The 16,410-nt window shown below is 37.8% G+C and overlaps 1 protein-coding gene across 3 annotated transcripts in view; it reads left to right on the top strand.

Moving 5' to 3' along the window:
* khdrbs3 (KH domain containing, RNA binding, signal transduction associated 3) overlaps positions 1–13,453 on the top strand; it is a 165,628-nt gene extending 152,175 nt beyond the window's left edge. Inside the window, exons 8-11 of one of the 3 annotated variants that reach the window (XR_006013512.1) lie at positions 1,057–1,109; positions 7,463–7,602; positions 9,669–9,724; positions 11,801–13,453. Coding sequence is in view for 2 of the 3 variants with exons in the window: in XM_042012452.1 (XP_041868386.1) it covers positions 1,057–1,109; positions 7,463–7,554 (145 nt within the window). In the remaining variant the exon portion in view is untranslated. Of the gene's footprint in view, positions 1–1,056; positions 1,110–7,462; positions 8,589–9,668; positions 9,725–11,800 lie in introns of those variants that run through there. The other 2 variants (XM_042012452.1, XM_042012453.1) reach the window with 2 other exon arrangements.
* Positions 13,454–16,410: the final 2,957 nt, after the last annotated feature.

The raw sequence follows: 16,410 nt of genomic DNA, 5'->3' as shown, positions 1-16,410 counted from the left end.
GAAAATATTAGCTCATATAGAAATTTGATGGCATCAACACACCTAAATAAGCTGGAACAGGGTGATGTTTACTATTGTGTAGCGTCCTCTCTCATTCTATAAATGTCTGGGAAGTCAGGTGACCAGTTGCTGGCGTTTTAGTTTTAGGAGAGGAATGTTGTCCCATTCTGGTCTGATGCAGGATTCTAGCTGAGCAACAGTCCTGGACCTTCATTGCTGGATTTTTGCTTTCATGATGTTTTTTATTGGTGAGAGATCTGGACTGCAGGCAGGCCAGTTCAGCAGCCGGACTCTTCTCCTGTAAAGCCATGTTTTTGTGATGGATGCGGGATGTGGTTCAGCATTGTTTTGCTGAAATCTGCAAGGCCTTCCCTGAAAGAAACGTTGTCTGGATGGGACCACATGTTGCTCTAAAACCACCATGTACTTTGCGGCATTGATGGCGCTTCATAGATGTGGAAGCTTCTCACGCCATAGGCACTAACGCAGCTCCATCCCATCAGAAATGCATTAGAATAATTCTTTTCATGTATTTTCAACTGTAGATGGTAGTATCTTTTTACTTTGAGGAACATTTTTCTCAAATCTTTTGCAGGCACAGCTTGTTGTAAACTGGGGGACCACTGACCATCTTTACAACTGGGAGGCTGAAATGCTCCTCTCATACCATGTTAATGACCTAACAATTGACCCAATAAAATGTCAAAAGCTTCTCCAGGTCTTTCAGAGATGCTGCCATCATATTCAAAATAAGCTAACATCCTCCATTAAATGATAAAATGCCTCAGTTTCAAAATCTAATATGTTGTTTTTGTTCCATTTCAGAATAAAATATGGCGTTATGAGATTTGCTAATCATTGCTTTATCGTTTTTATATTTACATTTTACCCTGAGTAATAACTTTATTTGGGAATTGGAGTTTTAGTTTAAATTCCAACTGAGTATGTTAATCTGAGAACTACTTGAAAGTTAGACATACATTTGTTGATAATTGCAATCTGTCTTTTTTTTTGGCTGCTTTTTAATATTCACCTTATTATTTTGTCTGTTTACAGCTCAGATGATTACTATGAATACGGACACAGCGGGGAGTCGTATGATTCGTACGGTGAGTCCCTGACATCTCTTAAATAAATAGTGTCAATTCTCAGAGCAATATATTTTTCCTTTTTATTTCCCACCTCGGCTGATTTTACCTCAGTTGCCATAGCACCCAGCTAATGCAGATCTGTTTTAAACACATTCAGAATGACCATGTTTAAAATCATTTGATGAAAATCGCAAACTTTTTCTGCTCATTTGAAGCATTTGGTAAAAGGAATGCCAATCAAAATTAAGAAATAATTAACTTTTGTCATCAAATCTGGACACCAAATCTCAGTTATTGTAATGGTAAACCGACTTTACTTTTATATAACTTTTTAGCCATATTTGACAGTGTTTTACCCAATCATACAAAACGTCTATGTGCTTTTTATCTATCACACACATTCATGGGGTTCAGGATCTTGGCCAAGGACACTGTGACATATAGTTGAGGAAAGCCAGGAATCAATCCTTAAAGGCCATTTTACTAAAGCACCTTCCCTCCATCCATAAATGTCCAAGTCATCTGCGACTTCCAGATCCACCTGCTGATTGTGGGCTTTCATAATTAAAATGTACTCATTTTTATTTAATTTATTATACTGATAATCTTTCTAAGGAGATGGAAGTCATGTCCTTACCCTCTGGTTATTAACATCGCTGACCAATATTCAGACTCACCTGGAGGTTTTATTTCACACACTTGCTTCATCGCATCTTAAATGGATACTGGATGTCTTTGGACACAGCAGGATGTTAATCTGCTTTGCAAACTGTAGAAGATTTAGTTTATAAAGAGAAATGAAAATTAATTCTACAGTGTACCACTTTCCTGACCAGAATGCAGACTCGCTGTCCAAGTTTGGAAGTAGTTAATTAACCATTTGTACATAAAGCTGCAATATATCTGTCTGTGTCTGCACAGATATATTGTCATATATTATATTGTAAGTGAGATGACACAGTTAAATTGCTGTTTCATAAACAAACTTCTGCTGATCCCAACCAAAAACTATCACATCTGTATGCTGAACTCCTGATCTGGGTGACTAGAAATGCTGCTGCTGCTGTACACTTCCTCTTCTGTCTGTTTTTTATTGCTGAAAGACCAGCAGTAAAAGCCACAAAAGAAAGGATAAATAAAACAAAGTTTTCCTCGTTGCATCCCAGCAGTGAGGAAACATCTTAAGTTTGTTGTCAGCTTTTAAAAGCTATAAAAAAAATGTGGAAAGACATTTTCATTCTATTTCCTGTTTGATTAAATACCATTTTAATTAAGTTTAATTAAGTTTTAATTCTAGTGAAATTTCCTAAATAGAACATCTACAATTCACTAAGTAAAGACGGTTTTCACATCTTTTTTTTTTTTTTAATTCTTTTGTGTAGTAATTAAAATCTTTCAGCCAACTTATGACCATGTGCCCTAATTACTGTTAAAACGAAACTGCTTTGAGTTTAAAAGCAGTTTATCGTGTCTGAGAAGAGCCATGATAGCTCCACCTGCAGCAGCGTTCAGGCAAACTTATCACCACTGAAACAATGTTCAACAAACGGCTGTCAGCTTTTGACAAGACCCAGTAAGAAGTGGGCCAAGGTCATACCTGCTGCAGAGTGCATTGCTAAGATAGCAGAGCTGCACCGTGTGGGTGACTGTGCTGCTGCTCAGCTGAAGGTTGATCCACTTTTTATTGTGTGCAGTATTTGTGGCCTTTGTGTGCATTTGAGTTATTTAAAGTCTGGTTGCGGTATGCAGAGTTAATTCTCTAAAATGATCAAAATGTAAAAATGCCACACTCGACACTGCAGCTTAAGTCAGTCCTCAAATTGGAAATGTTATGTATTATGCATAATGCAACAAAGAAAGAGAAAAAAACTGTTGATGACTGACAGCAAACAGATGCCGAGGTGGAGCTGAGGTGGAAGTATGTTTTTGTGTTATTTGTGTTTGTCAGCAGGGTTATGTATAATCTCTGCAACCAAATTTAATAAAATGTGTGAAAAGGGGAAGGAAAAAGAGAAATAATTACTGAGACTGGATTACAACTAATTGGATTGAATGAATGAACTGAACCGTGACTAATTGGACTTGTATTTACCTTTTCTTTTTAAAGTGTCTGAGATTACTTCTATTATGAATTGTCACTGTGAGAATAAACTGCACCAAATTGAACTGAATTAATTATGTTGTAGTTTATCCAAACCTCCAAATGTCTGTCTAAAATGTTCTTATTATTGTGTAAATGAGTACTTATTTATCATTAATAATTAGGTAGTGCAGTAAAAGAGATAATCCTCCATCAAGGCCAATGTAGAAATCATGAAAACGTATCCAGGTTCACTCTAACATCTGAGGAATCCTTTGGCTCTATTTTAATTTTCCACATAGTGGAAAAGTAGAATAGACTTCTGTTTCTAGAGGGTTATTCTGCTAACAAACCAAAAAAAATGTCACCAAAAAAGAAATATCTTCAGCTCTGTCTTAGTAAAGGAAAATGGCTATGACCTACAGTACTGTGTAAAAGTCACCTTTCATTTCTTTACTCTGTAGTTTTCTTCTAAGCAGCCAGACTTTCTTGTCATCTTTTAAAGTGGTCTTCATTAATAGTTGTCCAGGCTTTCTGAAGGACTTTTAGAGTTTTTCTTTGGTCACCTGCTGATTATTTACTCATTTTGTAACCATCTCCCTGTACCGTCCCATTTTTAGATTAATGTGCTTTGTTATTTAAGTCACTGCTCTATGAATCATTCTTGCATTAAAAACGACTAATTTAAGGGATGAGCCACTGCTTGGTACATACAAAACCACAGCCCAATGCAAATACCCAATTTTAGATAGTATATTTAACCATTTTGTCTCTAGCCTCCATCCATTTAGTTTATTTACCCACTTCATGTGAGCTGCTGTCAGGCGAAAAACAGGACACACAAGGCCAAGATAGAGGCAAATGACCAGATGCTCACATTCACATCGCCACTTAACCTAGCATGGATGTTTTTGGACTATGAGGAGGAATCCAGAAAAAGCAGGAAGAACAGAACATTCTTGTTTTGAGGTGCAAGAACAACTTGTCACAGACGTTTTTTTTTTTTTTTTTTTCAAAAGATTTTCATAATACCGAAGCGTGGTGGATCTTAGCATGGTGCTCAGTGTCCTCAAAATATTGGAAAAAACTTGACAACACCTGTAGGTCTACAAAACTATTTACAGTCCAGAGCAACACTACCAGCCTCAAGTTTGGACACAATTTCCCATTAAAACCAATGTGTAAGTGTGTCCAAACTTTTGACTGGTTGTGTATGTCAAATGAGACAACACTGGACAAAAAGACCTAAGATCCGGAGACATCCCTAGAGGATACAAGTCTCCGTATCCGCAGCAAAGCCTAACTGTTTCCGGGGGATATACGGGAAGATCCGGTCTGTAACAGTTCCTATTATTGGATACCCTCCGTATACACAACTTTAAGAAATCCTCGTGTATACAATATATACACATATATATACAAAGGTCAGTCAAGACAGACCTGCATGAGCCTGTTAAGGAGAAGAGACTTGTGGATCAGAGAAGAGGCGAGTCCATTGAGAGCGTCGGTCAAGATCCGACAAGGAATAAGGGCAGGAAGGCTCCTTATATACCTTGTGGATCAGGTGAATCCAATAGGTCCTGATGAAGATGAACTGATCAGGACCAACTGTGGCAGATCAGGGAACTGCAGGAGACTGCAGGAGGCTGAGCTCCCTGACATATCTACATCCCTTAGAAGAAAGTCTGTCTATCCTCTTTTTATAAAGGTTTTATATTTTTCTTTATTTTAAAACCTAAAAACAGAAATAAAAATGTGGTTCTTCAAAAATAACAAATGTCCAATGGTGGCTTTTCATTAAAAATATATATATTAAGTTGCCTTTTTGAAAAGTCTCGTAACATTTGCAGCTCTAAACAAGTTTTATTTAGCTGGCTGAGGGAAAAATGGCTCTTTGGATTGGAAAGGCTGCAGACCCCTGCACTAAACACATAAACAGGTTTAGCAGCATTTTTCTCTTTAAACAGCAACAGCTAAAATATTTCTTTATATATATTTATAAAATCAAATATTTATGAAAAAGAAGGATGAAATGTTCAGGATTTACTACCTAAAAGGTAAAAAGTCAACAGGATGAATTTAAAGCTGTGAAGCTGCTTCCTTCTAAACACAGAAGGAACAATATGTGATGAATATCAGCATCAGGTGAACAGACAGAAAGCAGGATTAGAATTGAAGGCTGGGCCTTTTCTACAAGAATCTCACAGCTTCTAGATAAGAGCTTCTAGTGAGAAGAGAGAAAAATTCACCCTATGCACATATGCACCATATGGTAAAGGTACAATGTTGCTGAGTCAAGCTCTTGCAGTCCCATTCACAATCACTGTCATTGCTCAGCCTTTTTCACCAAGAGCCCAATGTGGAGCTTTCTCCCTGGCAAGATCACTTATCAGGTCCTTGAAGTCCAGCTTTCTATTCTATCCAGCTATTCTATTATATAGTATCTCCAATGATGTAATGTCATTTGTAATAGCATCACAACTATTATTTCTGGTGGTCTCCTACTATTTGTTTTACTTAAAGGTGACCAAAAATGTCAAGGGAAATTGATTTGACTACTAATACTCCATTCATATGTCATGTAGCAATGCATACAAGTCTATCTCCAAATCTGTAGACTCACAGGTGAAGCATTAGATTATTATTATTGGGGAAAACATATATTATGCTATATGGTTGTTGCTGGTTAATCTTCTGATATCTAGAAAATGTAAATATTTCTCTGATTGAATTGAAAGCAGTCACTCAGTCTGCTGCACTAGAAATGTCTCTGTTCATCATCTCTTCATTTATTATTATTAATTCAAATCTATGTTTTTCTATTCTATGATGTTTTTTCTCCACAATAATCAATTAATTCAACTCTCAGCTGCTCACCTCCTTCCTCAGGGGCCACCTGGACATGTTCAGGTGGGGCGGGGAGGGGGTGTCTGGCAGCATCTGCTTCGGCTGCTCTTGTGTCTGTTCGGATAATGCGTGATGTGTTTTTTTTTTAGTAGAGCAGCTTGCTAATCGTTTGCCTAAAACAACAGTGAAATGAATAAAATCCAGAGTTTTCTTCAGAAATATGAGCTAATAGAGCCGGAATAAAAATCAGCAGCAACAGGTCTGATGGAGGAATGGATCTCTTCCAGAGCACAAACGTCAACAGTTTTGAATCAGTGTGGGATCATTTCAACATAGAATGGAACAAAAAGCAGCCAACATCCAAAGAAGAGCTTTGGGAAGTTCTACAAGAAGCCTGGAGAACTGTTCATGAAGCCTATTTAAAGAATGACAACAGACCTTGTCTGAGAGGGTTCAGGCTGTGTTAAAGATGGACATCCAGCCTCACCAAATATTGACTCTGTAGCTACTTAAAATTATACAAACTCTGTTTTTGCCTTATATACTATATTATCATTTCTGTTTTCAAGTTCAGTAAATCACTGCACCTATTTTATGAAAATATAGTGATGTGTAAATGTGTATTTTCTATCTTTTACCGTTTTACTTTCCATGAATATTGTTTTACAGGTGAGTCAAAGCCATTAAAACTTTCTCTACTTTTCTGACCACACAATGGTGAAGAAATAAGCACACTCTGCTCATTAGTGTGCTGCCTTACCTGCACATGAAATAAAAATAATAATAATGCTGTGTGGGTCACATAGACAAGAAGGCGACAGTTCAAAGGAAACACATAAACAGCGTTGATGTTCATCTTTGTTTTAAAAAACGCAAGGTTACCTTGGAGTGTTTCTTCAAAGTGACTGTCAGTGGAAAGGTGACAGGTTTAATTAAGGGGTATCGTGCTGCCAACAGAAAGCCTCCACACAGAAGAAAAAGAAAAAACAACCCTTTGTGAGTCTCAGCTCTAGGGAAGTCTTAGTGCTGGCTGAAGATCAGACAAAGGGTCCCGTCAATACTGGCACTTTCACATTGACAGTAGCAGGGGGTGAACAGGGCTGATTTGGGCTAATGGTAATTGTGACCTTTTTGCTGGGAGCCACTAAATGGGTCCTTTTCAAGTAGCTATTTGATCCTCTCATTCAATTATCTGAGATGAATCCTTCCAGGTGAAAGTCAAGCTTCTCGGTGTGTGTTTTCAGCTCCAAAGATGCTGCTTTTGTTTTTAGGAGCAGCGTCGATACCAGAAGCTCTGAATTTCTTTAGCAATATTTTCATCAAAGGGAGAATATTTACTGTAATTGTTTGAAAGACTTTCAAGGGTTGTTATGAGTGAATGATTTAAGTGCTGCGCCTTCTGTAATCATTCTCCATCTGTTTCTTTTGTTGTCTTCTTAATCAGGTCAGGAAGAGTGGGCAAACAATCGCGGGAAGGCTCCGTCGGCACGAGCAGCCAAGGGAGTGTTCAGAGATCAGCCATACTCCAGATATTGAACTGTTTATACAACTCGCACCCAAGTCGCCATGGCTGTTCCAACCCAAGTAATGGATTTTTTTTATGGACGCTCCCACCTTTTTAGAATTAAAAAACAAGACCTGAAAAATAATTCAAACAAAACACTGAACTGGTTTTGATTATCAAAAAGATGCCTCTGATGGGTAAAATACGTAAATAAATGTAGAAATCTCCCCTTTTCCCTCAAGGAAAATTGACTGGACATTAGGATTAAGAAAGACTCCATAGTACGTTAAGTTTCTGTCCCAGCTATGTGATTGTGAAGAATGGCATTGTATCAAGCTATTTTACCTGGTAACGATAAATAAGCCACGACAGGCTGACGGATAAAAAATGGCTGTCAGTGCAACTTAATTTATCACCCTCTACTCTTTAGACTTTGACCTCCAAAATGTATTAGCTTAGTTCTAGGAAAGTGCTGTATTGTAGATATTTTTTCTGAAGGGTATTTGGTGAAATTTGTGTCCCTTGTAAATGAAACATTTGCAAACTGAAAAAGAGAAAAAGTCATTCCGTACACACATTGTATTGCCGTTTCCTCCTCTTTTTTGTATAATAGTTGGTTAGTGTTAAAGGGCTTATAAAAGCATGGTGTGCAACTGTGGATATTGCCAGCTGTTTTACTCTAAAAAAGAAGCCTATGTAGTTGTGTTTGTTGCTCCCCTCCCCCCAAAAAAATAACAAAAAAAGAAAACATAAGCTAAAATACATCTATAAATAGCTGCACATTTATGTAGACTGAACTGCAAAACCATTTGGAAGCTTTTTAACATCTGTGACTTTTTTTTTTCTTTTTAACCTCAATAAGCAATTTTATCGTGTTTTTTTTTTTTATTTCAATCAATACTTTTCTAACTTTGTCGACTTAATTTTGAGTTTTAAGATCTTGAATAATCCATCCATCTGAAGATTTATTAAACTCTAACAATTTTGAGCTTATGTAAGCCCTTTAATATTTTCTTCTTTGTTGATGCTGAATAAACGTTTTGAAAGAAAACATTTGTGTTGATGAGAATAATTCTGAACTCATAAAAAAGCTTTATAATTTAAACTAACAACCCATTTGACATGTTTGGCTATAGCAGCTTGTTATAAATTATAATTAATGTACTGTAATAATTCTGATTATGATAAAATGATGAAAAATTGTAAAACAGTACACAACCTTGTATTAAATCCAAAGAGGGGAAGGAGGACGGTGTGACCAAAAATACATCCAAACTTTAAATGGCTGTTTGTGACCTTGCAGAAGTCCTTGGTGATCTGATAAGGACTCTTTATTTGTTTTTGAGCATTATGCATTTTCATAGGAAATGTCTCCAGCTGAGATTTAGAGGATTTAGCGATAACAGCGTTGCCACTCTTGAAACTCCATCCGCTCTGTTTGCTCATATAATTTGATGTGATCTCGTTGAGCATCATCAGTAAACAAACAATACATTTCTGAGTGTTTACCCCGACAGAAATGACTCGTAGCACCGCATGAAAAGTCTCCCCTGACCTCCACTGGGGCCATTTTGAGTTCAGTTTGGGCATGGGTGGGGTTGAGTGGGGTGAGGTGAGGGAGGATTGGGGATGAGGATGGTGGGGTCTCTCTCTCTCTTCTTGTTTTTGCTCTCTGTTCTCCTCCGGTCATGTGACCCTCTCTCAGTCGTTTAAAGAGCCTGCCTTTGCCCCATCTGTTAAATTGAACCCCAGCTGACCTCCGCAGAGAGAGGATGGCAGTAGCTGTTTAAAAAGACCTCCGTCCCACAAGGTAAACAACCTGACCCAGTTTAACCTTAACCCTAACGTAGTTGCTCATAAACCCTCTCTAAACATCAATGTAATATGTTTTCCTGTCTCTTTAAGTCCGTAATCCACAAAGCTAGAAATAATTAGATATCTGTAACAAAACAAACTGTTAAAAAAAGATAAACAGCAGTAATATTTCAACAAACTGTGTTGTGAAAAACTTTAATCTAAGACATTGATAAAATATACCCATTGTTACAATAACTGAATCATAAAATATAATAATAATATTGGCTGCAAAGTATGTTTCATGTTCTCAAATTGAACTCTCATGTTTGTTGTTTATTTTCCCATTCAGGCTCAAGTCACACAGTGCACAGTGCCATCTGTCCAGTTGTTTCGCTGGTGCTAACGGTATGTTGTTTGCAGATGTTCTTTTTGCATGTAAACATTTAAATACACTTACCAGCAAATTTATGAAATCCATTTTGCATGTACCAGGTTGGACCCCTGTTTGCTTTAAGAACAATCTCAGTTCTTGGGGACATAGATTCAACAAAGTGTTGGAAACATTCCTCAGAGATTTTGCTCCATATTGACAGGACAGCATCACACAGTTGCTGCAGATTTATCCATGATCGGAATCTCCCGTTTCACCACATCCCAAAGCTTCGCTATTGCTTTGAGGTCTGGTGACTGTGGAGGCCGCTGGAGTCCACTGAACTCATTGTAATGTTCAAGAAAGCAGTTGGAGATGATTTGAGCTTTGTGACATGGTGCATTATCCTGCTGGAAGTAGCCATCAGAAGATGCTGTGGTCAGCAACAATGCTCAGGTGTTGTTGCTGACCATGGTTAGAGTTGGAATAGACCATCGGACAGTTGAACTGGTGGTTAAACTATCCTCATGCAGCATCCTGAACCACTGACACAAGGCCGGATGGCTCTATACTTTCATTTTGTTTTCACCAAATTCTGAAATGGAGACTCATCAGACCAGGAAACATTTTCCCATCTTCTGTTTGTCCAATTTTGCTGAGTCTGTGTGAATTGTTGCCTCAGTTTCCTGTTCTTAGGTGACACTCACTGTATATGTTCTTGCTCATCTGGTACCAACAACCATGCCATGATCAAAGTCACTTAAATCCCCTTTCTTCCGTATTCTGATACTCGGTTTGAACAACAACAACTGTCATCTTCACCATGTCTACATACTTAAATTAATTGTGCTGTTGCATATGATTGGATGGTTAGCTATTTGTGTTGACACGTAATTGAACAGGTGAACCTAATAAAGTGGCCAGTGTGTGTGTACACAGTGCTCAACTAAAGGGTGTAAGAAGGCTCAACATTATTGAAAAATTTCAGAATTTTTCCAAGAAATATGTAGGAAAAAAGTGGAATACTGTAATATCCCAGTTCTTTCAGCTCTTAAAAAATGCATGTTGTTTTTCAGATGTTTTTTTTTTTATTTATGTCATATCATAGTGGATCCTTGGGATCAAACAAGGTTCAAGAATTTGTCTTGGGATCATTGGGGATTGTTATAACTGCTCCATTAAATCTGCAGGGTAGCATCATATATGCATCAGTTGAGTCAAATATAGCTCAAACATACAAATTCCTGGTAATTAGATCGTCACTTGCAGCTCTTGCTGTTTAGAGACTGAAACAAGATACAGAAAATCATTTAATTTACTTTCTTTAGTTTCTTGCCAAGAAACAGAGTTAGTTACAGTAGAGCTACATCTCCTTAGACAATGGTGTTTTAGTCCATGTTACTGTCATTTGATCATATTCTTTAACTCTGATAGGTGTGGAAATTAATATTAAAAGTCCTGAAAACGTTCCATGATGAAATTAGCTATAACATAATTATGTTTTTATTAAGGTTGATCCAAATATGTAATAATGTAATAGCTTTTAAGGATCTGCCACCATTTCTATTGATCTAAACAGTGTGTTAAAATCTATTTGAGCAAGGTTATGATTGGATTAATAATACTCTAACATCAGAAATCCTCCAAACTGAAGGTGTGACCAAAGAAATTGTAAATGGTGGTCCAAGTGGACCATCTCCAGAAGTACAAAATGAAATATTCTGCCAAGGACAAAACGTTATCATGATGTATCAAATATTAATGTGACTTTGAGGAAACTTGATGTTCTCTTGATGGATGTTTAAAGATGAAAATATTTTTCCAAGCTTCTGAAATCCCTGAGAAATGCCTCCAGACAGCTTAGTCTCCCACTCCACTGCTATACCCTGCCACAACCTCCTCAAGGGGTTTCTGAACTCTTTGCCTTTCTTTGTACCACTGCCATTAGCAAGTAAAGAACATTGTGTGTCATCTGAACCCTGACAGGTGTTTTCATGACTTCAGTGTTAAAATGTCAGCTTCTGCTTACAGAGTGGAAAAAAAAACATCCTACATTGCTTTGCTTTCTCATTATTAGATCTCATATTATTCTCTCTCGTCTTTCTTAACAGACTTGATGAATCACACAAAAGCTTCTCTCCAAACAATCAACCCCAAACAACAGCAGACTGAATCCTGATGAAAAGAGCTATCCAAACAGTGGACTTTCATATTTTCACAGTCTGGACCGAGGTGAATCCTGCAGGGGGGGACAAGATGGAGTGACCTGGATAAAGATGCTGAAATGGGGGGAAAGATATTACATGTATCACACCTTATCATTCTCCAGAGAAAGACGGGAGGAGAAGAAAGTTGTGAAGCAAATGGAGTTCCTTATCCTCTGGGACTTTTGAGGAAAATTTCCTTCAGAGCTTCACATACTCTTTATACCTTCTGCATACACACAGGAGTGCTTTGAACCAACTGTGAACCTGAACTGTCTTCACTGATTCAGACTGTTGTAGGAGAGGGTGTGTGTATCTTTTATGTTAGACGTTAACTGCTACCTGCTAGGAGGGATGACTGAATAAATAACAGCATATGTCATGAGAAGTTTGATACACTTCTGGCAAAGCTCATTCATCTTTATCCAATCTGCCCCAATGAATGAATAATTTACTAAGTGCCTTATTGTTGCATTGTTGTGACAGTTTTATTTGCTTAGTCCCATTGTTGGTACTAAAATATAGCAGCACACACAAGATTTTTTTCCTCTTTTATGCAGCTTTTTGTGGTTTTTTGCATCCCTGCGATGCTGGAAAACAACTCCCACCCTCACACTGGAGTCTAATCCAGATGTATTGCTTAATCACAATCGACTACAGTGGATATTACAATTCCAAAATAGCCTTCTGGCAGACAGAGTTCATTCTGCCCCGTGCATAAATCCAGATAGCCTGATCCGTATTCCACACAGTTGTATGTTCACAGTTGCAGACAATAGTTTTCCATTAGAGGAAGTGATTCTCTGTGGAGCATCAGGCCAAGCCTCAGACAATAACACAGCAGCCTAAAGCTCACAACTCCAGCTAGCGGAGTCAAATCTCATCACCTCCAGGGGCTGGTTCCCACTCTGAAGAGGCTTAAACGACAGTCTTATCTGAAGTAAGCTTGTCCAAGTTAATAAAGTAAGAACACTTATTTGATTAAGAATGCATACAAAGGAGAATGTAGCGATCCGAGACTAGGAGACAAGTCAATTTCAACTCTAGGATACCAAGCAATGCATCCTGATCAGACCACACATCTGTGCAGCGCAGTTAGAAAGGATATGCCATCAAATCTCAGTATTCTTCTTCCTACCAGTGGTGTGGTGCATGTACTCATTAGTTTCTGACTATTTAAAATTATTTTGGTTATTGCAAATAAAACAGTTTCTGTGCACCAGTTAAAATAGCATCAAAGTGTGACTTTTTGTAGGGGCATTGCATTTGTTTCCAGGATTATTAGTCATATCTGTTTAAACTATGCTCACACAGTCCTGTAAACAAAGCAAGTTACATGACTACATGTTGCTAGCAGTCATATTAGATGGTTAGTTAAAAGAAAAATATAAAGGTAATAACAAACCTGATTGTTTAATCTGCTTCAGACAGCGCAAATGCTAAGTGACTGATGCCACATCTAATAAATTAGGGCTTATATGTACAAAACTTATGTTAAAAAAACAGCACTGGCAAAAATCCCCCTGCTCGGTCTCCTCACATCACCAGCATTTATTAATAAAAAAAAGCACATAAATGCAGCTTAAAGTCAACTTCCTACTGCCAGACAAGGTCTACAACCCATGCCTGTATAAGAAGCCACAGCTTGTGAATGCAGAGGGAAACAATGCATGCACCTTTTACAATAAAGAGAAATAGAGAATCTTGTAGATTAAAAAGAAAAAAGACAAACTTAGCAGCATGTGTTTATGTTTTTTCTTGTTTTTTTTTTTTTTTTCAGTCTCAATGTCCTCCAGAGCTGATTCCTTTGGAGTCATGATTATTAGTTGCTGTTATGTTTCTTCCCTCCACATGACCACATCATTTTATAAAAACTTCTACAGAGATAATTGTCGAGCTAACTGTTAGCTTTCTGTCATTATTATTGCCTACCTTCCAGTGCGCTCATCTGCTACCCTGAACAACCAAACAAGGTTGTAACGAATCAATCTCACCAACTACAGGGCTGGAAATTCTGCAAGTTGTATTGGCCAAAAAATAAAAAAGACCTTGCGGAGATTTACAGTGGCAACAAGATGCACGCAATGAAAATACAACAGAAAAAGGTGCTCAACATGTGTGTTCAACTGTCAGTTGTCAGCTTGATCAATCAGGTCTCTAAGAGATTTTGTGGGTTCTTAGCCATTATCATAAACATGGGGTATGCTCTGGGAAATGTTTGAGTCATTGCTTAAAATTGCCCAAGTAGTGGGGTTCTTCTGTGCAGTAGCCCACTTTCTTTTTAAATCAGGGTCATGTTCAAGTCCACGCCTGTAAAGCTCTAGTCCTGCAGGGTTTAGATGTTTGCCTGCTTCAACACTGAATGTCCCCAACAGGTTGTTGTCAAGTTCTGCACAAGTGATTTGAGTTAGGGATGTGAATGATGTCTGCTTATCCAATGTTCCTCTTAATCATGCTCAAGATCTAAAGCAGCCACCTCCTGTTGTTTGTTCTGTAATTAACTAGAAGGCTCTTAATCTTCCTAAGATTAAAACCTCCAGATCAATTCAGGGGTCCCCATGTCTCCTTTGGCAGCGAGCACTAATGTGACTACAGGTCAGCATTTCTCGCCTCCTAAGTGGGTGCTGAGATTGAGAAGGATCGATCATTACACGACTGAGTCAACAGGGGAGAATGATAGCGGTAACACAGCCGATGGATATCTCACCAGCTCACAATATATTCTAGAAATATGATTTTTGAGAGGAAATTCACTTTTTTCAAAGCTGAAAAAATGAGCTGAACAGACAAACAATAAGAAGACAAAACAACTGAAACACTTAAAGAAAATCTAATATTGTATCAAGAATGATGCTTTTATAATATGTATATTAAAAGTCAATGTATGTATTTTTTAGTGTGCATTATATTGCTGTACCATTTTCATGTGCTGTCAGTCTTTCAGTACACAGTACCTTGTAAGTAAAAACCTGTTTTACCTGCAGACCTTTGCATCACTGCTTATTGATAAAAAAAGAATAATAAATATTCTTTTGCTTTACACTTTGATAGTAGTGTGTCATGCTGGAAAGGAAATCATGAAGGCACTTCCACTGTAATGACTGCTGAGGGCTGACACTGCCTAACAAAGTCTGAATGAAATAAAACTGCAGGGGGAAGTTCTGGCAGTTGGCATGTTTTTGTAACTTCAAAACCCACCACTGCAGGGATATTATTTACCTTGATACGCCCTTGAAATAATAGTTGCAGATCAAATAAGTTTGTGTAGCAAAGGCTGTCTCAGTCTCCAACCTTTTAAATATTGTATGTTTTTCTCCACCACTGCCTTGGATACATCTCTCTCCTCATGTAAATGCTGCTGTTCTATTTTTTTCTTTGTTTTTTTTTCCTCTGCCTCTATCCTTCAGGCCATTCCACTTTGAAGTTGTTTCTCAGCTGTGTGAAATTTGAGATTAAAGTCCATCTGTGCATGCCCCTGCCATTGATATGTACACAGACATAAACAAAAACAGAGCAACATATACTGTACACTACCGTTCAAAAGTTTGGGGTCACTTTGCCATGGGATTCAATAGGGAAGTGACCCCAAACTTTTGAACGGTAGCGTATATATATATATATATATATATATATATATATATATATACAGTTTTTTTCTTCTTAATGGGGCAAAGGCGGACGCGATGTGACTGAGCCGGAATCACTGGATAGTGAAAATAATAAGTGGAGTTGATATGGCTGCAGTCATTTAAAATTCTTTTTCCTCAGTAGCATTTAAACACAGTGCACTCCTCTGGGCACATTAGGGTTGCGCCTTGGGTTTACAGATTTCAAGTGAGAATAGAAAGGTTAAAGATGCACTGGTAAACCCCTTAATAAACTGAAGGGTTGTGAAGTCTCATCTATTGTTTGTGTTTCATTTCAGTTTTAACAGCATGGAGGGCGAACCCTCTGTAAACCAACATAAGCAGGGACAATTATATAAAACAGGAATTATTATATCATAGTGTCAGGTCAACACCGTGATGTGGAAACATTAAAAGGCTGTCACCTACTTCGTTCAGTTTAACACCAATTTCCACTGGTAGTATACTGACCTTCTAAATGGCATTTGCCACTAAGCCGAGCACATTTGCTCTTTAAAATTCAGCCTTTCGAACCCCTGTACCTTAACTCTGCCTAGAAATAGTAAATAACCCTGGAAAGAATCGATGAGCTGTCCTGTTAGTTGATAGGAACAGTCCAATTGCACTTCATGCCACTTTAATCGCATTCTACCTTTAGCAGGCTGTTAGTCTCTGTAAATTATTGCAAATAGGAATTTACAGTCCACATATTCCTGCCAATTACAAGCACATCAACATAATGACAGAGTGCAAATATAATGGCCTCAATGGCTGCTTGTAACACACAGTAAAACCCAGAAGAAGTACGTGACTGCAGCTCCTAAAGTGGCAAAGGTAGTGTTTGATGATTGTCAGCTGGTTTAAAGGTGAAGAATAAATGGAACAATACAT

This window comes from Melanotaenia boesemani, chromosome 17 (genome assembly GCF_017639745.1).
Source record: "Melanotaenia boesemani isolate fMelBoe1 chromosome 17, fMelBoe1.pri, whole genome shotgun sequence".
Classification (NCBI taxonomy): Eukaryota; Metazoa; Chordata; class Actinopteri; order Atheriniformes; family Melanotaeniidae; genus Melanotaenia; species Melanotaenia boesemani.
Note: the sequence above shows the minus strand (reverse complement) of the source record. Positions and strands in the feature narration are given on the sequence as shown.